General features: G+C 41.5%; 1 protein-coding gene across 3 annotated transcripts in view; it reads right to left on the bottom strand.

The window, feature by feature from the left end:
* IPMK (inositol polyphosphate multikinase) overlaps nucleotides 1-26926 on the bottom strand; it is a 78825-nt gene that overhangs the window by 27205 nt on the left and 24694 nt on the right. For 2 of the 3 annotated variants that reach the window (XM_073353677.2, XM_073353678.2), the window contains exons 3-4: nucleotides 8802-8955; nucleotides 5183-5279 (exon numbers count right to left, since the gene is read on the bottom strand). In XM_073353677.2, the coding sequence (XP_073209778.1) occupies nucleotides 5183-5279; nucleotides 8802-8888 (184 nt within the window). In that variant the 5' untranslated portion in view covers nucleotides 8889-8955. The remainder of the gene's footprint in view (nucleotides 1-5182; nucleotides 5280-8801; nucleotides 8956-26926) is intronic. The other variant, XM_073353675.2, reaches the window with a different exon arrangement.

Here is a 26926-nt window from a genome sequence, read left to right as displayed (position 1 = left end):
CAGGTACAAATGAGAAGCCTGCTTTAGGCTTCTCTCCAGGAACTGTGAACCAGCTGGTAAGCACAGTGACAGGAAACAGCTTGTTCAAAACCTAGTATGATTTATTTATCCATAGGAACATCACAGGCAGAGATAAGAGGGTTAAAATAACAATAGCCCAAATGCATATTGTCTTCTCTAAACCAAGTCTTTCCTTGCCAGCTATTAAGTAAGTCCCACTTGACGCAGATACACACAGCAACTAGGGCTGAACAAGACAGGCGGCACCCATGCAACTTCTGCCTCTATGACAGTAGGAATCTCTCTCCAGTCACAGGCTCTCTTTTACCCATTTCAAAGTTCCTTTATTAAGAAGTTCCCACACAAAGTGCTCCTGAGGTTTTGAGCAGGGCTCCTGTACAAGGACAAACTGGTTTATGCGTTTCTCCAGAGGAGAAATCCTCCAATCACCTCCATATGAGAAGCAGGCAACTGCATTACAGTCATTGCCAGGGTCCTGGATACCTGAGGAGAGCTCCAGCTGGAATTAACCCTTAGTGTTCCAGAGAGCTAACCACACAACAACCAGCAAGCCCCCACCCCCCCCCACACACACGTCTGTATTTACCTCACATTCACAAAATTAACAGATAATTCCAATGTTCTTCACACATCCATTTCTAACAACCATGGCCTTCTGTAAACTATTCACAAATCTCACACTTAACACTTCTCCCTCCTAAAAGTTTTGCTTTTTTCAAATATAACCTATTTGACAATTGCATTACTTTGTATTGAGTGTTTAATTGGGCCTAGAGAAATATGAAAATATATAAAAACCCCAAAGCATAAAGTAAGCTATAGAAAAGCTACAGAAAACTTCCACAGTTGAAATCAGTTAAGAGTAAAGAGAAGATGAAAGTCTTGATTTGATAAGTTATAGACACAATGAAAACAGAGCTATTGTCAGGAAAATGGGAACCAGTAATAATACCTAATTCTTAACTTCCTGATCAGAAGTCTCTTTCCTCCAGATCTTTCAGTTACATGAACAGTACTTATAAGTACTGGGGAATAGGTCTTATTTAGTATTCTATATTTTCATACCATGGTATAACTGTGAGTAGAACACTTTATCTCCAAAGTACATGTGTATCAATTTGAAACTTACTTAACCTCGAGACCTATAAAGGGGACTTAAAATATTGTCAGGATAATAATGAACGCTTTTTGAAGTGCAGTTGTGCTCAAGAAAATGTATCAAAAGTGCATTCTCACTCAAGAGATCTGATCTCTTTGTGCATAGACTTTCATAAACCTGATTCACTGATAGCTTTTATTACTTTTAATTTCTATTAGCACTACAAAATCAGCCCTGCTAGAGGAGAGCAAGCTGGTTAAATTCTAGCTTATTCATTAAGAGGAATTGTTAACTACATTCCAACTGCTGAACTTTTACTACTAGCAAAAGTTGCTGCTAACTAAAATGTAGACAAGCTGCATTATTTCTCAAATAATCTAAAGACAATGGGGCACAGCACCAGAACATGAAAGAAAATAAAAAGTGGCTTAAAACTTTGAAAGTGACACAAACATTCAGGAAAAAATGCATTTAATAGTTGTTTGTCTAATGAGGAGGAAAAAAACCCAGAAACTGTCTTAGAAAGCTGTGCAGAGTCTTTCCATTAACTTCAGTCAGCTTTGGACAAAGCTCTTACTGACTTCCAGAACAGACTCAAGCAACCGTGTCATTAGGATTAAGCTCACAAGATGCCAGTTTAAACACACAGCAGTTCATCTGACTTAGTGTCTTATGTTTTTATGTTTATCCAGGCACTCTATAACCTGTTTATTGTCCTTGATTTCTTTTCGTGTTTATTCAGTAATATACATGACTTGTTGATTGCAACAAACCAAGTACTTTTTTTCTTTTATTAATACCACGTTCACAAAAGGGAGGCCTCTGAAAGACATTAGCTCTGTGCCTCCAATCTCACTAATTTGGCCCTGGTCATTTCTATACTCCCCCTTGCATGCTGAATTGTTCTTGAAACCTGTATCCTTACTACTTGGTAGCTCAGACTTTCCAGATTTAGCTCATGTTGCTCTTGTCCAGCAAAACTCTCCTATTGCCAAAAATCAGGCTTTTTATGCTTTTACTGGTACTGCAATCCAAGCTTAAATCCTCTCTCCATGTTATACTCTCACAAAATTTGATGCTCATCTGTTTATATGTGTTTTCTTTCTGAAATGTTTAATTTTTATCTGTATCCTCTTCAATACCTTAATATGTCAGACCTTTACAATATATCTTCTCATATGGTCCCCATAACCATAGCATCTGAGCACCTCACAACCTTCAGTGTACGTGAATATCATCATATCTCACAGCACATCACAGCATATCTCTTTCTCCTTGGGGAAACGAGGAAGCGAGGCATAGAGACAAAGTGACTTCCCCAAGGTCATATAGCAAGTCTGTACCAGAGCAGAGAACTAAACCTAGGTCTCAAGGCCCACATTAGTGCCCTAGCCACTGGATCATCCTTCCTGTCCTACTTAAAAAAAAAAAAAAAAAAAAAAAGCTATGCATATTTTTGAATAGTTTAGAAAGCAAATTTTCAAAACGACAAAGCAAACCATAGCATGTATTGCGTATTTAAAACACAAATTTTCTAAAAAATGTTGTGTAAATCAGTTACTCCCAAATGTTTCTTCAAAATATACATACAGACGTACACAAAAAGAGAATATATATTAAAAATATCTATAGCTCAAATCTATATCTAAACAAATATCAAAAGAAAACATGAAGGGACTTTGATACCTTAAATCAAAAACCCATGTGGAGAAGGAGATTTCTAAATGTTTAGACTTGCATAATTTTTGTACATGTGCACTGATATTATGAAGGATACATTTCTATAATAAAAGTTAATTCCTTTAGATATTTTTAAGAGGTATACAAACTGAATACATTGTTTTCAGCTGGTGCTTTTAGCAAGATTCGCCCACAGATGCATTAGTATGAACTTGCTTACGCATTCAGTCGTTGCTGGAAGAAGTAGTGGAAAAATTAGTTGAGGCATCTGATTTGTTTTTCATAACTTACAAAGACATATTTTGAAATAAATGAATGAAGCAGGAGGGAACCTAAGTTGCTATCAGCAACAAAGGAGGAAAATTTTGAAGATAATTCAGATTGATCTGCCCTGTTCTTAGTCCAGGTGATGAAAATCAGATCCCAAACGGAAAATGCACTGAATAGTAATAAAGTACTGAAACGTAAACAAGAGAAACAGCCAGAGAGCAATGGCCAGATCCCTAAAACTTTCAGCAGACAATTTAAAATGGATATTTTGGCTTATGCATCCCTTTAGAATCATGTTTTTGTATATTACTAATAATCTTCAATTACCCACACTCCATGAAATCTAAGTTCAAATCAAATTTGTCTTGCTTCAATTTTACAGCAATTTATTGGGGGTGGGGATTGAGATAAGACAACTTGTCCATATCCTATAACTCTATGGCTCACACACACCAGCTTGTTGACTCATGTTAAATCATGATTGGGAAGGCCTAAACAGACTTTCCCTTCAATCTTTGACAGAACATTATATTTAAATAGAGTAGAATACCTGCTCCACCAGTATGGAAATATATGAATGTTAATAAGTGTGTTTATGAACATCAGTCAATGTTTTCTAGTTTTATTTTGTTCTAATTGGTAATAGATTTTATCTAATCTAGCTGGCATCTTCTCCCATTTCACCCAAATATTAACGATCTAGCCTTAGACTTCTCATTTCCACCCTTTCCCTGTGAAATAAGTTACCCCATCCTCCCTCTTGGCTATCAACTGTGCCTGCTTAATTCATGGCCCTCACAATAACGTTTGTCTGTCCCTCCCAGGTATTGTCAACAATCTCAATTCTTAACAGTCCTTCTCTTTCCCACTGCAAGTCTATCATTCCCAGCAGTGTGTCTTGATCAATCTTCTCTCCTACCCACCACTCCTTTTCCAATAGAACATTCCTAGAGGTAGTGATGATGGTAGTACAGTTTATAAATTCTGGTTGATATCATCTAGTTGTTCTTCTGAAAATTTCTTCATTTTTGAATATCTCTATGTGTATATGGATTCCACCTGGGGCTGACAGGGCTCTCTCACATTTCTGCCAGAGTAGGAACGATAGCCAGTTGTTAGACCTTTACTGTCAGCTATTCAGGTAGAAACACCCGAGGACAATGGGCTAGCTCAAGCCTAGGAAAACCTGCATTCTCCAGTCCCTCAACAAAGGGGCTCATGTTTAGAGAGTGGAAAGTTATTGGCAGCAGGAAAAGAGAACCAGGTGTTCATAGCAAGACACAAACTTGAGGGACTCATAGGAGCATTTCAGCAGAAGTGAGGAAAAGAGATGGACATGCTGAAGAAGGGGAGCAGGGAGCTCCATGACTCAGGAGACAAGCCATGTGCTGCAGCAGAAGGACCCTGGACAGCTGCAGAAGGGCTGACTCCATACCAAAGAATGAAGGATAAAAAGGATAGGTACTGTAACAAAGCTCTTTGAAATACTGCCAAAAACAAAAGCAAGAAGGCATTAATGTGAACCAAGGAGGTACCAGGCACTAAAGGAATTATAGTAGAATTACTTTACACAGAATAATTCATAATTGTTAATGGAAAACAAGTTATCCACAGGGAGCATAAGCAACACCTAATAAAGTTATACAAAAAGAGTGCAACTGCTAATTAAAAGGTGGTCAAAGATTTAGATGGGCTTTATAGTGTCCTGTTCCAGAGGTTCTATCTATGCATGTGGACAATAGATAAGAAAGTGGGCACACTAGTTCATTTCTTAAATATAAAGCAGAAATTTGTATCTTTGTTTCCACTTACGCACCAGAAAGATCAGAGAAAAAAGTGCAACATATTTACAATGTTATACAAATAAAGTTCTAAGGTGTCAGATCTTGGTCTCACTCAGACTCAGGAATATCTGTAGGACAAAATATTTTTCCTACATTAAAAGTTCTTCTTAAACAGGGTACCTATTTAAATGACTGTTATACTGTATGTAATGTTATAGGGAATACGATTATGCTATAAAATAGTTACAAAGGTTGGTATTGCCAAACTAATTTCCCAGAAAATTTTCCATCCAGTTTGGACAGCTAGCATAAAATTAAAAAACAATACCGTTAGGTGCAGTAGGTGGTGACCAGCTGCCAAAATATTTTGGCAAATATTTCTGCAGCTCTAGAAGAACACTGTCACAACAGTCAGCAGCATAAACCTGAAACACAAGAGGGGAAATATAACTTTAAATTATGCATTTTATATTTTCAAGAACCAACTACTACCTATAATAGCCTGTATTCTAGAACATTTACAACCACTTTATCGTTTCTTGTAGGTTTTTACATGTAAAGTATATATGAGAAATTCAAGATGTGTAATCTTCCAACATGCAGAACATAAATTGATTTTTACTACCCATGGCATACTGTATTAGCTAACTTGAACAACAACAAAAATAGTTAATCTTTTCTCATCAAACTTTAAGTTGTAATTGTTGGTATTAAAAAGCCAGTATAGTACAGACTGAGTTCATTCTTCTATCCGAAATCCTGGATTTTGAAGGATTACTATACATTTTAGCCATTTTAAATTGTATCAAGCTTAGAATACAGATTCACTTCTGATTTTTTCCCCCACTTCCTCCTCCCCCCCCCCCCCCCCCCAAAAAAAAAACCTCTCAGTACATCCTTTGAATAATTACACAGGCATAACACGTTATTCAGATGCATGTGTTTTCCTCCGCTTTTGTTTTTTTTCTAGAATTTGGCAAGAAATGGTTGGAAAAAATTGTTTGGGAATAGTAGCTGCTCTTTATTACATTTCTGCAGTATTAATTTCTCATTCACATAAACTGGAATTTTTAAAAATTCACATAAACTGTCCAGTGTGGAATAGAATTTTTTGTCAGAGAACATAGCTGCCAGCAACACAGCAGATAACTTAGAGCAGTTTTACTAGCATAAGTTTAAGACACCCCCCCCCCAAAAAAAGCATGTCCACACTGATAAAAGATACAGACCACTGTTAAACACCAAGTCTAAACACTTGTAGACAGCAAGGCCCCAAAGCCATTGCAGATGTGGGTCAGTTCCTATCTACGCTGTAGCAACTGTGCTGGAAGACCCTCAGACACAGTGTAGTAGTTACCTACAAATACTAACACATTTTCATTCTGCAACAGACCAAACTGCAATGTTTTAACTGCATTTCCAAACTGTTTACAAAGCTTCTTAAATGCAACTCTCAAACAAACAGAGCCCATTTATGTTGCAAAACTAACCCATATAGCCATGGAAGGAGATTTCCTTCTTATAATTGAATCTCCTCCTCAAAACTGAAGATGTTACATGGTAGACTGAACTAAATGATACCACAATGGCTTTAGGATGAAGGTGAACAAAAATACCTAGTTACAATTCCACAAACATCAAGGCAAACCTCAATTGTGACTATTTATATCAATTCAGGTACATTGGAGCATCAAGCAGCAGCAGAATGTTAAAGCTGGTTTAAGCATTTTTGTCTTAGGCTTTGTCTTACCTTCAGTCTAACCTTGAGTTGAGTACTCACAAGTTAGTCATCTTGATTTAATCTAACTTGACAGAGCACAATTACACTGCAGAACAGTGGTCAAGTTCCACACTGCTGCTATCATGCCCAATGTCTGCACTGGCACTGTATCCAGCTGAGAGATATTTCTGGGTGCATATCCCATGGTCCATACCACCACAGCTCAATGCACCACTTGACATGTGTGTTCACAGGGTGCTGTGAGAAAACAGTCCGTCCCCTCTGGGAATTGTGGACAGAAATGTTCTAGGCTCAGGAGATCCATTGCCTGGCAGGACGCAAGCTGTTGTGCTTTTACCTGCTTGTGCTCTCAGATATGCAACCTGCTCATTCCAACAACTAGGACCAACAACTACTAGTTTTTATGAAGGCAACGTTTCTTTGGCATGCCTCTGTGAAAGCTGCCACCAAGAGACGCCAGCAGACATTTAACAAAGTCGGTTTCCCCAGAGAAGGCAGCGGTGGGGCTTGCTGTTAAAAGCACACCAAGAAGAGATCAGTACCATGCAGCTATGGAGGCATGGACCCAGCTGATGTTCTCTTTCACAGCAAACACACCATCACCCCACTCCCAGGACCAGAGTGGTGGGACTATATGGTGATGGAAATATACAAGCAGCAGTAGGCCCAGAACTTTTGTACGAGGAAAGCGAGATCCCTGGAGATGTGGGGAAAAAAAAAAAAAAAATTCGCCTGGACCCTGGAGCACCAAAACACTCAGACGAGAGGCAGTAATGGCCCAGAAGTATGTTGCTATTGACCCGTAGAACCCAGCTACTCCATACAGCTCTATTGTAATCATTTTGGGATTGGAAAATCCATGTTTGGCACAGTAGTCACAGAAATCTGAAAGCAAGTATTGCTCTACAGCAACATAAGGGGGTTATTCAGAAATAACCATGGGGTTTGAACAGATGGCACTCCCAAACAGTGCAGGTGCAATTGATGACATGCTATACTTATATGCGCACCAACTCAAGCAAGTACATTAACAGGAAGGGCTACTACTTTGTCATTATGCAGGACTACTGTGTCAGATTCACGGACACCTACATAGGATACACATGGTAGAGTACACAAGGTGAGGGTGTTCTGGAGGCCTGGTCTGCTTCAGTGTAGGTAATACTGGATTCAGATCAAGTGACAATGATCAGGGGATGTCCGTTCCTTCTCATTTCAGCCAACCCTGCCTACCCTCCGATACCTTGGGTAATGAAGATTTATGATTTCCACTGCCCTGGCAAGAGAGAGTACAATTACACACCAAGCAGGGAAAAGGAAGGTGGCAGAATGTGCTTTTTGACAGAAAGGAAGATGGTGCTACTTACAGACTCATTTGGACTGTAGTATATATAATGCCGTACATGGCACAGAGACACGTGTGCTCCACAATACAAGGGGGAATATCTGGCAGTAGAATGGATTGAGGACACCCATTTTTTGGAGTCTTCTTATAGATAGCCACCTAGTGCACCTCTTGATGCTGGCACATAGTCCATTACAACAATAGCCACATGGGATGCCTTGTGCACCCCCATTTGAGCTGTGTGGGAAGTATACGGGTGCTGATGCCAGAATGTGGGCCAAGGGAGTGAAATGTGGTCTTGCAATATTTTTTTATGAAATAAATATGGTGGACCTGTTATTTCTGTTTGATGCATTTATCCACTGGAACTCCAGAACTCAGTATGTGCCTAAGCAAAGCTTTATTAAATGTCAGCACATTTAGGCATCCAGATCCCACAACAAAGTTGAAAGGATGTACAAAATGAAAGAAACAAGTGCAAAACAGCAACAATGGCATGCAAGAGCATAACAGTGCAACACACACTCCAAACATCTGACAGCAAAATAAACTGAAAATGTTGTGCCATGTTATCTATGAAAGGAACTGCATGTCCAGATGTGTTCATTTCATCCATATTAAAACTGGAAGAAAATGCAGCAGATAACTGCTGACTGGCTTCGCTCACAACAAGAGTTGTCCATAGGTTGGAGGACATGGTACAACGGAGACAAAATTATGGGACTGGACATGGCTAAGCAGATAATTTGGGCAGGACAGCTTTGGGCTGAATGGCTCATGATCCTCGAACGTCTCAATCACATCCCTCTGAAATGGCACGTCTCACTCCCTTATCTCCTGATCATAAAGAAAATACTCCACCAGCATTTCCCTTTCAGCTTGGAATTGCTTCTTTCTTTGCTTTTCAGCCTTCCCCAGGTCCTCCTGCCAGCACCCAAGCTGTTCCATACTGTTGTTCTGATCACCTGGTGAACTCCTTATGCAACTCCAGCTGCATATTCTCCTTGCGGATACCCTGAGTTGGTAAAAAGCAAGACAAGCTCACTCATGGTTTGTTCTACCTCTCAAGGCATGATGGTTGCCTCATGGTATGGTGTCACTAAGGGTGTTGATGAGGATGTTGATGACTGAGCACATTAACAAGAAAACCCCTAATTTACGAGTGAAATCTCTAATGAAGATAAAGGGCTTGTCTACACTGTGCAGCAATGTGTGCCAGAGGGGCATGATTTGTAAAGCACCCTAACGTGTTGCACTTTAACTGCCGAGAGCAGAACTCCAACTAGGTACTTTTTAATGTTAACATATGCAGTTTGCCACACCATGCAAACAAGTCTTTAAACAGGGTTCTACTCTGGAAAACAAAACTCCTACATAACAGCATTGGGAAGTTTTGTGTTTGTTGCCTTAGTGACTTCCAAAACAAATCTGTTCAGTTTACATGTAATGAGACTGCTTTCCTCATTGTCAACCTGGATCTGGTTTCTCTTAGCTCATACTGATGGTAAATATTCTACAAATCAAACTGAGTAGATAATTCTGTTGACACATGAACCAGAAAAAAAGAGTTCAGTTACTTGTCCTGCTTTGGTTTTATGGTACTAATCAATATTTTAGCCAATAAAATAAACAGATATGATTCTGAACAGACACAGGGGAACAGCATGTTGAGTTAAAAGATGCCATTTCTACAATTTTTAAGATCAGAATCATAGTCGGACTTACTTTTATGATAGTAATATTAATGTCCATGGACTTGGGAAGGTACCAAAAATACACTTCTGTAGATTTAGAACATTAGTGCAGTAGGATATCCCAACGTCAAGATCATATAAAAAACAGGGCTTAATCACTCCAAAAATAAGGAAGGTTTCTTAAATAGTCTACTACCCTGTGAAGAAGAGCAGATGTAAAACAGCTGTGTTTTAAAATGGAAAAAAGATCTTACTGTCATGTTAAAGGATGAGTTACTGCTTCAATGCCAATGAAATGGAATTAAGAGCATTATGTTAATCAGCCTCCTACAAAGTTGTCTTGATCCCAAAAGCAATTCAGTTTTTTTTTTTTAAATCTAGACTAATTTCACTTAAGAATCATAGAATACCACGGTTGGAAGGGACCTCAGGAGGTCATCTAGTCCAACCCCCTGCTCAAAGCAGGACAAATCCCCAATTTTTGCCCCAGATCCCAAATGGCTCCCTCAAGGATTGAACTCACAACCCTGGGTTTAGCAGGCCAAAGCTCAAACCACTGAGCTATCCCTCCCCAGATATCCAGATCGCTTGTTTTTCTTTAAATACAGATCTCAGTATCAGTTTGCATGATTACCTTTTTTTTTTGGGAAGGGTGTGGGGGAGAAGTGTATCAACTAAGAACATGTACTGTATTTGGTTAACTGCAAAAAATTATTCAGGAAACATTGTTCATTCTCATGCATAAAAGAGAGCAATGCCTGTCCATAAGAAAGAGCTCAGTAGTAATAATCAGCAGCTAATGGACATCTTCTCCTTTTAATGCATGCACTCCAGTAAGTACGCTGTAATCAGACACAAAGTCCAGAACGCAGAATATGAACTGAATAAAGTATCTTGCATATTAATATGAAATTGCATTGTCTAGTTTGTTTTAAGACAGCCAAGGACATGCAACTAAATTTCACAAGTACAGGAATCAACAAATTCAGTTACAATACCTACAACAATGGTAACTTAGGCTCATACGATAGCATTACAGTTAACACTACATTAAGCAATACATGCTATGTGCACGATAACTACAAAAGTTGGAAACATGGACCATCAATAAGCCTTGCCTGGAACCCAAAGGTTACTGCTTATTCCAAAACACACAATCTTCAGGAATCAGAGGAACAGCCGTGTTAGTCTGTATTCGCAAAAAGAAAAGGAGTACTTGTGGCACCTTAGAGACTAACCAATTTATTTGAGCATGAGCTTTCGTGAGCTACTGTCACAGTCTACACCTTATGTTCACTCCTTTTATAAGACTATGATAAATGTTGTACAAAGCATGCCTTGTGAGGTATCATCTGAAAACTCATAACTGGCTGATCATTACTATCCTGGCACAATGTGTGTGGCAACATGCTATATACAGATAAAAGATTCTACTGTAGAATATTAGAGAGACGTTCCAAGTTTGCAAAAACAGCCACAAACCAGTTCCTCAGAAACAGAAAGCAAACAGACCCCTCAGCCAGGTGTCAACAAGATCAATGGATTATGACTGGTTAAGTGGCCACTCTTTGGCAGAAAAAAGGGTGAGTGAGAATTTTACATCTTGGCAAAGAAACAGCTGGAGGTTCCTGTCGAAACAGACTTTCAGTCTCCTGAAGCTCAGCTGGAGAGGATTTTCAAAGAAAAGAAAAGAAAAAAAAAGAGCTATAAGAAAGGGAAACAGATCCCCAAAAAATCTCTCTCTTCACAGCATTCACAACACTTAATGGACAAAGGAAGCATCATTGGCCTGGGGAGAGATCCTGGCAGAAAGAAATTCAACCAGTAAGACTGCTAGAACATATGATGAGAAAGACCTTTGCTTTGAATTCACTCTAGCTTCTTAAATTAGATATTAGTTGCGTTTTACGTTTTATTTACTCCTAACCAATTATGCCTCATTACTTGTAGTCCCTTAAAATCTCTCTGTCATTAATAAACTTGTTTTATTGTTTTATCTAAACCATTGTGCTTGGGATTGAAGTGTCTGGGAAACTCCATTTGAGATAGCAGGATTTGTGCATATTATTTTCTATTAATAAAATGATACTTTATATAAGCTTGTGTTGTCCTCGAGAGGGCTGGGCAGTACAAGATACACATTTCTGGGGGAAAGCCTGGGACTGGGAATTTGCTGGTGTTCCCCTGCAGTGTAATTTAAGAGCACCTGGCCATAGCACTCATACAATACAGCTGGAAGTAATTTACATGCTAGAGGCTGTGTATGAGCAGACCAGGAGTGGTTGCTCTCACAGTAAAGCAGTGTAAAAAAGGCACCCTAGGTTGGAGAATTGAGGGGGGACAGCTGTTCAGTCCAGACTGTACCCTGGGTATTGTCACATTCATAAAATCCAATTTTTAAAGCACTAATTTTTAATTTTTTCAAGTTACCACCACTCTGTGTAATACATGTATGTAAATGTGGAAAATATGCCCATTAGTAGCACAAAGTCAAACACACATTTTTGTAAAATCTTCATATAATAAATCAAGAATTGCACAACAACTTATGCCAGTTCATACTGGCGTAGGTATGGATGTCACATACCATGAGCTATATTTTTCAGATAGCACAAATGGAAGCTATCCAATCTAATAGTAGTCCGGGTTTAAAGCTATAAATTGGATGTTTGATCTCTGCCCCAAAGTACCTTTTTTGGGGAGAATGGGTGGGAGGGAGTTTGAGCCCAAACAACTCATCTGTTTTTGACAAAGAGAGGGTGTGGGTGGGGCAGGGAATATTCGTACCTATTAAAAATTGCAAGTATTTTTATAAACAGCTTAATGCATCTAAGTGACTTGGGGCAAAGAAAACATTGAATTTTAGAAGGAAAACTAGTTTTTACTATAGAACAGTGCCTTTAAATGGTTCTGGTGAAACTAGCCATTTGACAGAATCTCAAATGTTTTAAAATTGCATTATGAACATGAGCAGTGCAATTGATATAGTTTTTAAAGTACTTTTTAGCAACACTGAGAACAAAGATACATGTGCAGGGAATGAGACAAGGAGAAAGAATAAGACCAGACTCACCAAGACCACTCCCCTCAAACTTCTCTGCTGCCAGCTATTGTAGTTTGTCCTATAAATTAAGTGGCTGAAATCTGACCTACAGTTCTGAAGGTTCATGGTTCAGACACTTCTGATAATGCACAATGGGATGTTGTTACAGTTGTAAATAATAATTTTTTTTAAAGAACATTAGGTTGTAAAGTCAAGCATTTAGGAAGCTAGAAAGTGCCAGATTTATGACTTGCTATGCAGCTTTAATTCTGCCTCTTTGTGCAAATGCATTATGATATAGCCTTTAGTTATATGATCATGCTTTATATTTCCCACAGGACCATAGCCTCATGTGGTGCATGAGATGCAAGCACAAATGAGTGGGGTGCAGGAGAATGAAGGTTGTAACAGCAACTGTAAATCTAAAATTACCTAACTTTTAAGTGTTTGACTTCACAACTTCTTAAGTAGTATCATGTGACGGTCACAAGAGAATGTGGAAATATATTCATGTCACAAGTCAAAAGTCAGACAAGGTTTCCCTTTAGCCAACTATTCTAATATTTCTTAACACATCTCAGTAAACAAATGTCGGAATAGTCATTCAACTACTGAGGTGGTTAACAATTACAAAGCTTATAGTTCATAAATATTTATAAAGAATTATGAAACAATTATTTTAAATTCAAAAATACAGTTGTATGTAATCAGTCAAACTCTAGCAAAAGATACCTGTCTCTGAGACTATAGGGAAATTGCACCCAATGTCTCAGAATATTCCTCATTCCCACAATTGTGTAAAATCTTTTTGCTGGGCAAAACTGTGCCTTGTAAACATTATAAAATTACTCTTCTGACAAAGACAGCTATACTATAAATTGCAATAAAGCAATAGTTTTTCTACTAAATTCAACAGCTGCTATTTGACATTTTCATAGTTTACTTTGTAAAACATCTTCTGGAAGTGGATTTCAGAAAGTTTCTAATACTTCCAAACTCTCATTTTTCTTAAAGATGTATTGCTTTGGTGGTGTCTATTAAACTAGATAGAAGTTTCAGTTTGAAAACAGACAGGAAGAACATGACTTTATATAAAGACAATTCAGTCAACTTTCTAACCAACAAAATACCAAAGCTTTGTCTACACTGGCAAGTTTCTGCACAGTAAAGCAGCTTTCTGCGTTTAACTCCCAAGGTGTACACACTACCGAGTCGGTTAGTGTGCAAAAACTGAGCAGTTGCAGCACTGTAAAAAAAAAAACAAAAATAAACAAACTGCCACTCCGGTGCTGTGCCCATGAGCTGCTGGTTCTGTGAAGAGCTGGACGCGATACTCAGTGGTGATCCCACTCCCACTGCAAAGGCCACTGTGGATACTTCGGTGGCTCACGTGCCAGTCGAGAGCGGACCGAGCCAGGAGGAGGAAATCTTGGGCGAGGATGTGGAGGGGGACCCAGAGGCAGAGGACGACTCAGAGGTCAGAGATGCATGCAGCCCGGAGCTTTTCTGTACCCCGGAAGAGGCTAGCCAGTCACACCTGTTGGATCTTGGCGAAGCACAAACAGGAGAGGAGGCCCCTGGTAAGTGGCTTTGGGAATTGCTGAAGCGAGTTGTTGGGCAGGAGGGTTGCAGAAAGCAGGCTTGTGTCTGTATGATGTGTGTACCACCACATGCCTAGTCTGAGCGGCGGAACAGGGTGTTGATCGACTCCCTCACTTCACAGGAATCTGCCTCAGAGATCTCCAGGAAACCCTCAAGGAGATACTAGGCAACCCACTGCTGCAGGTTCTTTGGCAGAGCTGCTTTGTTTCTTGCCCCATTAAGGGTAACTTTCCCGCGCCACTGTGCCATCCCTTGGAGGGGTGGGGGACCATTGCTGCACACAGGAGAGCCACATAAGGGTCAGGACGGAAGCCAGTCTTGGAGAAGACCCCCCCCCTTGATTCCCTGCTCACCCTCAGCAGCAAGATATCTTCCATAATTAACACAGCCCGTGGAAAATGTGGGGACAGGAATGATTATAAGCCCCCGCTACAGTGCTGGCTCTCCCCAAGAGCCACGTGTACAGTACAGTCCTGGAACACTGATTTCCCCTACAGTTACTGACCATTTTTGGGGGCTGGTGGCTCATGTGTGCTTAGTGACAGGTATGTGAATAGTGGCTGTTTTTTTAAATCAATCAGTAGTCTGTGTGTTGCAAACAATACTGCTTCTGTAAAATGTTGCATTTTGGCTTCAGAGATATGACTTTGGAAGCCCAGCCTCCCTCTTTGTTATCAGCAGCTGAACGGCTGCACAGAATTAGAAGGCGGCCACGAAGAACTAAAGAGGACTTTCTGCATAATGTCATGATGCACTCCGCGGCCGAGAAACAGGAATTGAAGGAGTGGAGAGATCGCAAGAAGAGGGACCGAAAGAAGTGCACCAGACAGTGCACCAGAACTAAGCCACGGAGTGACTCAAACATTATGGAGCGCCAAGGGGACACACTCCAGGAGCTACCAGCACTGCAAACCGAGCAGCTCTGTGCCCGTCGTCCTCTGCAGCAGCTGTTACAAAACTCTTTGCCATGTGCCCCCCAGATACTGCCAACACACTTTTATCAACCTCCTGGCTCCAGTCTGTACCTGCTGCATTCCACTCCTGCCCCGTCACAGTCCAGCCCTGCGGACCCCCAGTACCCACTGAACTCAACACCCAACCCTTTGCAGTTTAGCCTTGCTGAAGTACAGTACCCGCTGCACTGTACTCCGAAGGAGAAGGTTAGATAGCATACCTAGATATATAGGAATCTTTATCCATCCTGGGACCATACCTCCTCCTGGGACCCTCCCTTCCCCCATTCCTCTCAGTGCTGATGTGTTATTTCTCTCCCCCCTCTGGTTGTTGTTTTTTAATAAAATAATTGTTTTGGTTTGAAAGCAATCTTTATTCCATTAACTGAAAGCAAACAGAGGCCTGCAAAGCAACAGGCAATTTTCTTACATCTTCATAGTGCATCATCTGCACCATTCACAATCACCTTCTTGCATTACAAGCACTGCACTCCTGAGCATAGCAACAAATATTAGTGGCTTTCAGCTTCCAATTGCTGCCTCGAGGCATCCCTGATCCTTATGGCCCCACACTGCGCCCCTCTAATAGCCCTGGTCTCTGGCTGTTCAAACTCAGCCTCCAGGCGCTGAGCCTCAGCATTCCACCTCTGAGTGAAGCTTTCACCCTTCCCTTCACAAATATTATGGAGCACACAGCACACGGCTATAAGCATAGGAATATCATCATCAGCCAGGTCCAGCCTCCCATATAGGCAGCACCAGCGGTCCTTTAAACGGCCAAAAGCGCACTCAGTCATTCTGCACTTGCTCAGCCTGTTGTTGAACCACTCCTTGCTGCTGTCAAGGTGTCCAGTGTATGGCTTCATAAGCCATGGCATTAAGAGATAGGCGGGGTCTCCCAGGATCACAGTGGGCATTTCAACTTCCACTACTGTGATCTTCTGGTCCGGAAATAAAGTCCCTGCTTGCAGCTTCCTGAACAGGCTAGCATTCTGAAACATGCATCCGTCATGCACCCTTCTGGACCAGCCTGCGTTAATGTCCATGAAATGTGCCTGGTGATCCACAAGTGCCTGGAGAACCATTCAGAAATACCCCTTCCGATTAATATACTCGGTGACTAAGTGGTCTGGTGCTAGAACTGGAATGTGTGTGCCATCTATCGCCCCTCCGCAGTTAGGAAAGCCCAGTTGTGCAAAGCCATCCACGTCACACACATTGCCCAGAGTCACGGTCTTTCAGAGCAGGATGGGATTAATGGCCCTGCACACTTCCATCTACACGAGCCCAACGGTTGACTTTCCCACTCCGAACTGTTTAGCGACCCATCGGTATCAGTCTGGAGTAGCCAGCTTCCACAGTGCAATCACCACGTGCTTCTCCAACAGCAGGGCAGCTCTCATTCTCGTGTCCTTGCACCGCAGGGCTGGGGCGAGCTCAGAGTCCCATGAACGTGGCTTTCCTCATCCGAAAGTTCTGCAGCCACTGCTCATAATCCCAGACGGGCATGACAATGTGATCCCACCACTCAGTGCTTGTTTCCCGAGCCCAAAATCGGCGTTCCACTGTGATCAGCACCTCCATGAATGCCACAAACAACCTCGTGCTGTAGCTACTATATGTGGCGAGATCAATGTTGCACTCCTCTTGCCTTTATAGTTTAAGAAATAACTCCACTGCCACTCGTGACTTGTTGGTCAGAGCAAGCAGCATACTGTTCCACAGTTTGGGATCCATTCCTGCAGATCAAAGAGGCAGAGCACGCAGTACATAAACCGTTGAAAGATGGCACCAAATGTGGACGGAAGTACAGGGATTGCTGGGACGCAAAGCAATGCATCCCGGTGCACTGGGACAGGACCCATGATGCCCCGCAACCCCCTCCACCTTCCCACAACTCTTAGCAGCAGAGGAGGAAGAGATGCTCTGTGGGATAGCTGCCCAGAGTACACCGCTCCGAATACCGCTGCAAGTGCCATAAGTGTGAAAACACTATTGTGCAGGCAGCTGACAGTGTGAACACACAACAGAGGTTTCCTTTCAGCGCTTTCTGAGCAGCACTGTAACTCTGCCAGTGTAGACATACCCCAAGTTACATTTCAAATTTGTTTAAGTTTTGCATAATGAAAATTAAGCAACACTTCACAGGACTTGCAGCCTCAGGGAACAATGAAATAGCATTTAGCAACAGCCTGAGGTTCCAAGAGGCATGCCAAACATTGATGTAGGGTTGTTTAAGATGCCTTACACTAAAACTCTTCAGCATATCCAAACATTAACATGAAGTTACCAGGAAGTCAAGAACGGCAATACTAAGAAAAGGATCTTCTCTGTGTAGCTAGAAGCGAAGGGGACAGTCCGGCAAGATATACACAAATAGTTGACCTGCTGCAAATCCTACCTCAACGCGGCGCAGCGGTGACCCTGGCTGTTTGACAGCGATGGTAGCTGAGTGCGTTCTCCGGCAGGTCTAACCATGCTATCGAGGTGTCGGACTGTCAGCCCAGTGAGGGGGTTTCTTCCTCTGTGGAGGGGCGTATACTCTTTCTGAGGCTGTAAGCTAGCTAAGCTGAGGAGGTAAATGCGCCACTGACAGCCCAGCCAGCGGGTGGCTGAAAACAATGGCTAAAACAACATGGAAAACCAAGTCTCAGTTCTATGCATGTTTCTCGATCCCCACTCCGGAGGCAGCAAGGCATTCGAACGACGACAGGCTGCAAAGAATCTCAGGTGCCAGGTTGCCAAAAGGAAACCGGACAACTCTCTCAGTGTGCACTTATAATTGGAGAACACTGATGAGGGAGGAACCGATAAACCATCTCATGGAGGAAAAAAGGCAAAAACAGCCTGCGATGTGCTGGGTGTTTGCGCAACACAATGAAAGAAGGAGATGGAGGTCAACTGGAGGGATGGAAGCATGGTCATTCTAGGAAAAGGAGAAGGCACGATTACAGTTGGAGGAGTCAGATTCATCATAAACAAGGAATGGTCTTCGAAAATTGTCTCATGCCATTTGAAGTCATTGTGTATTGGGGTGCTTTACCTCCGACTGAACCGAAATAGTACCCTCAAAATCATCCAGATCTATGCTCCCACAAGTGCATGAGAAGATGATGATATGGAAAGGTTCTATCAGGAACTGGAGGAAACCCTCATTCAGAGCTCCACATATACAATTGTGATAGGAGATTTTAACGCCAAGGATGGAAGAGGGAGAGAAGGTGAGAAGTTCATAGGAAGGTACGGCATCAGAGAATGAAATGTGCGAGAATGACTAACTATATTGGCAGAGACAATGAGAATGTTCATTGGTAACACCTGGTTCCGAAAGAAGGGCAACAGAACATGGACCTGGATCGCACCGAACGCGAAGACAAAAAATGAAATCGATTACTTTCTGATCGATAGATGACGCATCGTGCAGGATATTTCAGTAGTGCCATCATTCAATATCAGTAGTGATCATCGCCTACTGAGAGACAGACTCACGTTCACTGTGAATGTGGAGAAAAAAGGTGCTGTGTATGGCCAACAGAAGGCACCAACCGGTAGCTTTCGACGAGGCAATCCTGCAGGAAAAACATTTCTAGGGAAGATTGGAGCCTCCTGGAAGACTGCGATGACGATTATGAGAACTTTGGTAAGAGACTGAAACGGTGTGGGAAATCTACTTAGCATGAAAGACCAAGAAGAGCTACCAGAAGAATCTCAGAGAATACGAAGACTTTATTGGAGAAGAGGAGGAAAATGAAAAGAAATGGCAGCGACAAGCTTGAATACTCCCTTCTCTGCAAACTCATATGAATGAAGTTGAAGGACGACTTTGAGAAATTTCGAACCGAAAAGCTCCTAAAGGCTGCTGAAGATCATAAAAGTCTCAAAAAATGCATAAGGAAACTGGTGTTGTACAGGTCATCGTTATCGGCTTTGAAGAACAGGGACGGAGAATCAGTAAGAGATCGAACAGAGATGGAGGCAATCTGCAGGGATTTCTATACCCAGCTGTTTGCATCCCATATAGATGTCCCAATGCCATCACTTCAACAAACCAATGAACACATACTCCCAGTTCTCATCAGCTAAGTCCATCACGCAGTCCATCAAATAAAAGAAAGGAAGAATCCAGGCGAGGACTGTCTGACAGCAGAAGTGTTTAAGTCGGGAGGTCAGGAACTTTGAAAAGCTCTCGCCCAAAGGTTCAGCCGCTACCTGGAAATCCAGAAGATACCGTCCAGTTGGAAAGAGTCCAATACCATCTTGCTGCATAAGAAAAGCGATCAAGAAAATGTAAAGAACTATCGCCCAATCTACCTGCTTTCGCATATCTATAAGTTGTTCACTAAAATAAAAACAAATCGACTGTTGCAAAACCTGGATGAACAGCACCTAGAGAGCAGGCCAGCTTTCAAAGGAATTACAGCACAATAGACCACACCTTCACTCTAAACCAACTACTAGAGCATTCAAGGGAATACAAGTTCCCTTTGTGCATTGCCTTTGTGGACTACGAGAAGGCGTTCGACAGCGTAGAGACTAACGTCATTCTTGAAGCTCTTTCAGAACAGGGCATCAGTGTGAAATATATCACATTACTAAAGGAAGCGAACTCCGGCTGCAGCACAGACAGATCGCTGTTCGATACTCCCTCCGAACCCCATCGAGGTGTGAAACAAGGAGATACAGTTTCACCAAAATTATTCACAGCCTGTCTTGAACTGGTTTTTCAACGAGCAGACTTGAAAGGCGGGATTAATATAAACGGCAAGGGGCTAAACCATCTCAGGTTCGCAGATGATATAGTGCTGTTAGCCAAAAATACAGCCCAGCTTGAGAGAATGCTTAAAGAACTGAATGGGAAAAGTAGTCAAGTCAGATTAAAAATGAACCGGTCAAAAATGAAATACATGAGATCAGATGTTCTGCCAAGAACGCAAATAACTCCTGGAGGAGAGCAAATCCAAGAAGTTGATAAATATGTTTATTTGGACCAGGAAGTCAACATGTGCCAAGATCAGAAAGACGAACTGTCTTGCAGAAAAAAAGCTGGATGGTGCTCATTCAAGGATATCAAGGACATCCTCCAAAGAAAGATCAGCAAAACAACTTGTGCAAATCTTTTTAACTCAACCATGCTTCCAGCAATGTTATATGGCAGCAAAACATTGTCAGTGACAAAGATTGAAGAACATCAACTGTCTGTCACACAGAGGGCAATGGAACAAACATTTTTGGGCATTTCACTCCGTGATCACATCCCCAATGAAATAATTAGGCAGCAGTCTGGAGTGCAAGACGTTGTTGAAAGCAGGCTCAGCAAAATGCGGTGGGTGGGACATGCGACCTGACTCAGTGACAACAGATGGACCACAGCTATATCCAAGTGGATCTGAGAGAACAGAAATGGCCACGCGGTCAGCCTCCAAAGAGTGGGATGATTTCCTAACAAGGAGATATGGACAAGAATGGCGAAGGACAGCCAGAGCGAGAGAAGATTGGAAGGCGTGTTGTGATCGGCTCAGTCTCAACTGATGAAGGACTGACAGTCTACGCACGCATAGTTGACCTTACTATTCTCCACCTCTTGCTTCCCATGCAATGGTGTTGTAAGACTGCAAAGGAAAAGCCTCGCAACACTCATATTCCTACAACAGATTAATAGTCTTTATCTTGTAAGTAGAAACACAATAGAGTCCAGTCCAATCTTTGGCTGGTTTGAGTTTCTTGGTTGGTGCAAGATTAAAAAGGAGACAATGAGTTAACACAAAATAAAAATACTATCTCAACACTGGTACAAGCCATCCTACTCAGCACAAATGAAGTAGCTTGTTTCAGAGTCCTGCTTTCCATTATCATTGGAATTAGAGGCAGCATCTTCTCACAGCAAATCCTTTGTTACCAAAGTAAACTTCTTCAGGCCCTTATACCTTCCCTGGCCCACAAACGCCTATGCAGCCATCATCACAGCATCCTATAGAGATGTCACCAGGGTATCTTCAATTCTGATTCTGTACAAAAGCTCTCTCTCTATTTAACTTCTGATCTTAAGATCTAAGGAAGCAGCCGTCATTCTTCCTTCCTTCAAGAACATCCGGTACAGCTTAACTGCCTTCCCCCGCCAAGTAAACAAGCAGGCTTTTTATTTTAAAAACAAACAAAAAAAAAAACCTACGTTTTCTTGAAGAAATCCATTATATTATACACAGCATACCTCACACTAATATTGGTACTACTAAGGAGATTAATAAATTTTGCAACAAACCACAGATTTTTACTTAAGACATATCCAAAAAAAAATAATAATTTGACCAACAGCTTAAAAAGTGGGTCTCTTGTCAGGGTCCTTCAAGCATGTCTGTATTCTGGCCAGACACACTCAAACTGTCTGCCTGGGATCACATCATCTCCAGAGTGTGTGTATTCCAAACAGCAGCAAGAATTCATTGTCAGCCATAACCTGTGCCCCTCCCCCCTTTTTAAAAAAACAACAACAAACCCAGAATTGGTTTATATGTCCAGTTCTAAACTAACATTTGGGCAGTACTATATCACTTGCCAATCCAGTTTGGCATTATTTTTTTTTCCTTCCACCAACCAGCATGTTGGAACAATGAGTCCCTCCCCCTTCCGCACCCTTTAGAGATCCCCCAATACCACCAATTTCAGGCTGATCTTCTGTTCTCCTTAAAAACATCCAACACATGTCAAAAGATACAAGTCTGTCCATGCTAAGTAGGCAAACCTTTGTAAAAAGTTTTTACCCCATAGTCACTGTAGGGAGCAACCAGAGGGTAAAGAGCCACCCTCTCAGCCCGAGTGGGCGGGACCAGACCAAGCTTACGCCAATCCCCGGAAGGGGAGGGGTGGGACAAGAAGTACAAAGGGCGGGGCCCTTTGCCCAGTGAAGGGAGCACCAGGGAGGGAGACAGACACAGGCTGCTCCCTCGCGATCCTGCTGCTGACCCAGGTGAGGCCCTGGGCAAGGAGGAACCTGACCGGGAGGAAGGTCTGTGGCAACCAGGGCTGCCAGCCGCTGAATACCCGGGGGACCTGAAGGGGCCTGGCTGTAGCCCGGGCCAGCGTGAATCCGACACAGAGGGGGAGCTGAAGCTGCCAGCAGCAGAATACCTGGACGAGCTGGAGGGACCGGAGAGACCCGCTTGAGAGACCGGGTAGGAAGAAGCCCAGGGGCAGAACTGCACCGTGGGGTGGCTGTGTTTGGTCAGCAGGCGCGGATGGCCCTGCTGACCCAGTGGCAGGACCTTCGCCTCCCGCCACTGACCGGGCCCTGGGCTGGAACGCAATGGAGTTGGGTGGGTCTGAGTTCCCCTACCCCAGCCAGCCTGCCTTGGGTAGCAGAACTGCACGCTGCAGACTCGTGCCGGCGCTCCCCTGCCTGAGGGGCGCGCTGCAGACTCGTGCGGTACACTTTCCCCGCTAATTCCCCAGCGCCCGAAAGGTGTGACTAAGGCCTGCCAGTGGGACCATAGCTCTCCATCACCCCCTAGGGGCTCGGAGGACCGACTGAAACCTGTCAGTCACCAACACAAATTATTTTAACAGAAACTACATAAGAGTTCAGAGCTCTATTCTATACAGGTTCTTACACTACTCTCATCCAAGAACTTGCAAGAACCGCATTAAATGACTAACATCTGTCACATGTGGTTAGTTCTCTTTCCCTGGGAGAGAGAAAAGTGTGCAATGTAGCATTTTGGTTTGGTAGGCTGGGGCCTTTTCTGGTTTTGTTTTGGGTTGTTTTTGTTGTTGGGTTGTTGGGTTGTTCTTCATAATGCATTCCATGGTGGTCAGGTGCCGGCTCTGGCTGGGAGAAGGAGCAGAAATAGTGCTAACCTGGTGTTGCCGCTATGAACTTCAACAGACTTAATCCTTGTGACATTAGAAACATAGACAGACACTTAGGTCGATTCTTTGCCTATTCGGCCACATGGATGTGCCAGGCACCCAGAGTGGGTAAGGGAAAGGATTTTTTCCAAGCTCTGACCAAAGCAACCCGAACATACAAACAGATTAAACCCATTCACATTTCTTTAAGAAGACTCAACACTGCAAGTAATTTTCAGAGAATCCAGTCCATGTTATGGACAAATTGCATTAAAAAGAGACAGCTCACTTTAACAAGAGTTCTTTAAAAAAATTACTATTGTTACAAGTAACAACTAAGATCACTGTAAGAGAAAGATTAAACAAAATAATTCACACAGCAAAGGGGAGGGAAAAGTGATTTGAGCAAAGACACAAGAAAATGTGATCATAAAACCATAAACATTAGCATGGGGCAAGTATATCATCAGACAACCGATTTTGAGTTAGGACATCTGAAAAAAAATCATTTGACACACAGCTTACAAAGTGGATGGATCTCTTGTCACGGTCCTTCAAGCATGTCTGCTTTCTGGCCAAACACTCTCAAACTATCTGTAAGTTAGTCTATTACTTATTAGCATGGAGCAAGGTATTAGAGGCAAGTATAATACCTGGAGCTACTTTTAACTCATCTAGTATGTTAAATTATTAGTATCTATTATTTAGATTGCAGTAGTACCCAAAACATGCTAGGCACTTTCCAAACAGAAGGGGGGGCGGGGGGGGAATCTACATTCAGTCCCTGTCCCAAAGAGCATACAATCTAATAGAGATAAAAAGACATCTTCTCCTGAGCTATTCTTTTCCTTCCCCTCTGCCCCACAATTAAAAAAATACAGTAAATCCTCTTCCCCACCACTCTCTCTCAACAACTTGGTCACTCATCTTTTCCCCACACCAGTTCCCAGTTTCATTTGTGACACACTAACTGGGAGTATAACCTGGCCTACATGAAACATCAGAAGTCCTTTACATTGTCCACAGCAATTTAAACAAAACACGGTAAAAGTAAGTTATCTCCTGGGATGGGCAGAATCCCTTTATGAGAACTTTCTGCTGTAAAGGGTACAGAGAACAGATAACCCTTGAATTATTAATTTCTCCTGGACTAAAAATATATAGCCATCCACTTCTGTTAATCCCAAACTAGGATCCACCTAGGAAGTCAAGGCAAGAAGAAAATGGTTTATCTCATATGAGAAACCTTGTTTAGAGACCCACAGATCAGCCAAACTGAAAGTTCTACTCCCCCAAAATAGAAATTAAAATGACTAAATGAGATCATCATCAATAAACTAGGCAAGAATCTCTCATAATATTGTACATTGCTAAAACCTTTTCCTCCTGCCCCCGCCCCCCAAAAAACCCCACTGATAAGAAAAGGATTGAAGAAATCTGTTATACACAAATACCATATACTGGATACCAATGGAAACAGCTGCGAAACCAGCAGCATATGTTCAGTTGGCACATGTTAAAAAGAAGTCATAGGGTAGCTCTCTCCAATGAGCCCTGAAATCAGGAGAAATATATATAGAACAGATTGCCATATAAGACCCCCTCAGGCTGACCAAACCCACAAGTAAACTGCAGAATCCACAGCATGATGGGTACCCAGACCAGCTATGTGGAAAGAACTCTCCCCGCATCCCAGGGTTATGAGGATAAGAAATGGTGAGACTTCATTTCAAAGATATTAAAGAATAGAAGGAGAAATACAAATAACTGAAGGTTATCTTGCTAAATCTGCAGTCTCTAGTGAGGCCTCGAGTAACCAAATTTTAACTAATGCTATATGTATGCCCTCCTTTAGAGGTCCAAGCAAACTGGCCTAAGAGAGATTTGAACCATAGCTTTAAGCAATTGCTTTTGAAATCCTAAACTTGTCCCTTTTGGACCAATCAACGTCAACAGCAGGGACCACACTCTTAAAAATGCTTTAAAGACAAGTAAGTACATCCTTACTCCTTGGAGAAATACTGGAAAAGTGACATATTGCTAGGTACTAAGGAATTTATTATCTCACAAAATCTTGGTAATAAGAAATCTTGGTGATCTGCATTGTTCCTTAGTGTAAATGCTGAGCTTTAACCTTAGTCTTTGATATCTGCTTGCAAGACTGTATCGGTGTGCACAGTACATACCTAGAACACATCGCTCCTCTGGGTGAATTAAAGAATTGTTCACTGGTTAAGAGTAACCAAGTGTCCTGATTTGAGAAATACTATTCAAATTAAAAATTGACCTGAAAAGAACCTTGCATTAAGTTAGTAAACTAACACTCTCTGGACTCAATAAAAAGGGGTTATCCTATTAGAGTCTATTCTAGTATTAGCCATAATATTAATTGGCAAATGTAATTTGTCAGATTTCACCTTTTAAAACCAGCTGGTACCTCAAATTCATAAAAATTGACCCCCTTCCACACTTACACTGCTCAGAGTAAACTTTCACAGCAATTCATTTTATATAATTTATTTATCAATCACACACACACACACTCTCTCTCAAATTAAAAGGCTTGGGTAGATGGGGGGGCAGTGGAGAAAACACTATACTTTAACAAAATTTTAAACTATACTTCAAATAGACAGAAAGGGAGACAAGTTTCAGCAATTATATGTTTTTAATACAGGAGGCAACTCACACAGAGAAGGTACTACAATAACATTACCTTAAGATGAGTTTCTCAAATATTTAGATGTGTGTTTATTTTGAAATTAATTTTAAAGTAGTCTTGCCTCTTTATTTTTGTGCATCATACAATTTAGGTAATTTTATTGGTATGAGAAGTTATACATATGTTGGTAGCAATTGTTTAACCATTCTAATATATACAGAACTAGTTACTGCAGAATCATTTTAGCATTAGATGTAGCTATGTCAAAACATTTTAGGTGGACCAAAATGTGTTTTGCATTAGGACTAGTCTTTCCTAGGAGGGTTTTGCCAGTTTAACTCTACCAGCATAAGCTATACAAATATAAACACTTTTGACCGATCTAACTGCAACTACAATAGGGCTTTTACCAACATAGCCATGCTGGGGGCATCTTCTGCAGACAAGGAAGAAAACTGTGCTATCCTATTGGCAAGCATTGGAAGGAATAAAGAACGAAAATGATACCAAGACTTCGGTCAGAGTCTGATGCAAGTCAGAAAAAAAAAATGGGGGTAACTGGATTTAGTTACACTCAAGCTGATCTAGTTAGTAAACTCTTTGTTTTGCCATGTCATCTAACAGACCTATGTTTGTAAACACAGATTTTACATCCAATTATTAGCAAATTGCTTCCAAAGTTCAGCTACTTATTGAAGTTACAGGAGTTAAAAAGCAAGTCATATTAATATGTAATCCCCAAAACATTTGTCAGTAAGTAGCTCAGTACAGAACAGAGCTCCCACATTAAACAAAAGAGTTCATTATACTATAGCAAGCATAGATCAAACCTAGAAATATTTTAACGTTTTACATATTTAACAAAAAAACCATTGAAGCCTCATGTTTTCAATAGTGAGATCAGATTCGGGGGGACGGGTGGTGTTAAGTCAACCCACGCTTTTCTCAATAATCTATTAACAGTCTACCGAGATCATGTGATAAATAAAGCAACAACAGGAAATGAAGTGCTGCCTTAACTGAACTATGGCATATTAGAATAAGGCGTTAGTACTAAACACTAACTATGGTTCATGTAGTCTTATGTTTACATTCTAACATGATGCAGAAAAATTAAGTATAGTGTAACTGTCTTTCCATAGCTATACTCATATTATACTCCAAGTTACTACAGCACAGAAAATTATCCT

This window comes from Lepidochelys kempii, chromosome 7 (genome assembly GCF_965140285.1).
Source record: "Lepidochelys kempii isolate rLepKem1 chromosome 7, rLepKem1.hap1, whole genome shotgun sequence".
Classification (NCBI taxonomy): domain Eukaryota; kingdom Metazoa; phylum Chordata; order Testudines; family Cheloniidae; genus Lepidochelys; species Lepidochelys kempii.
This window is presented reverse-complemented; position numbering and strand designations above follow the sequence as displayed.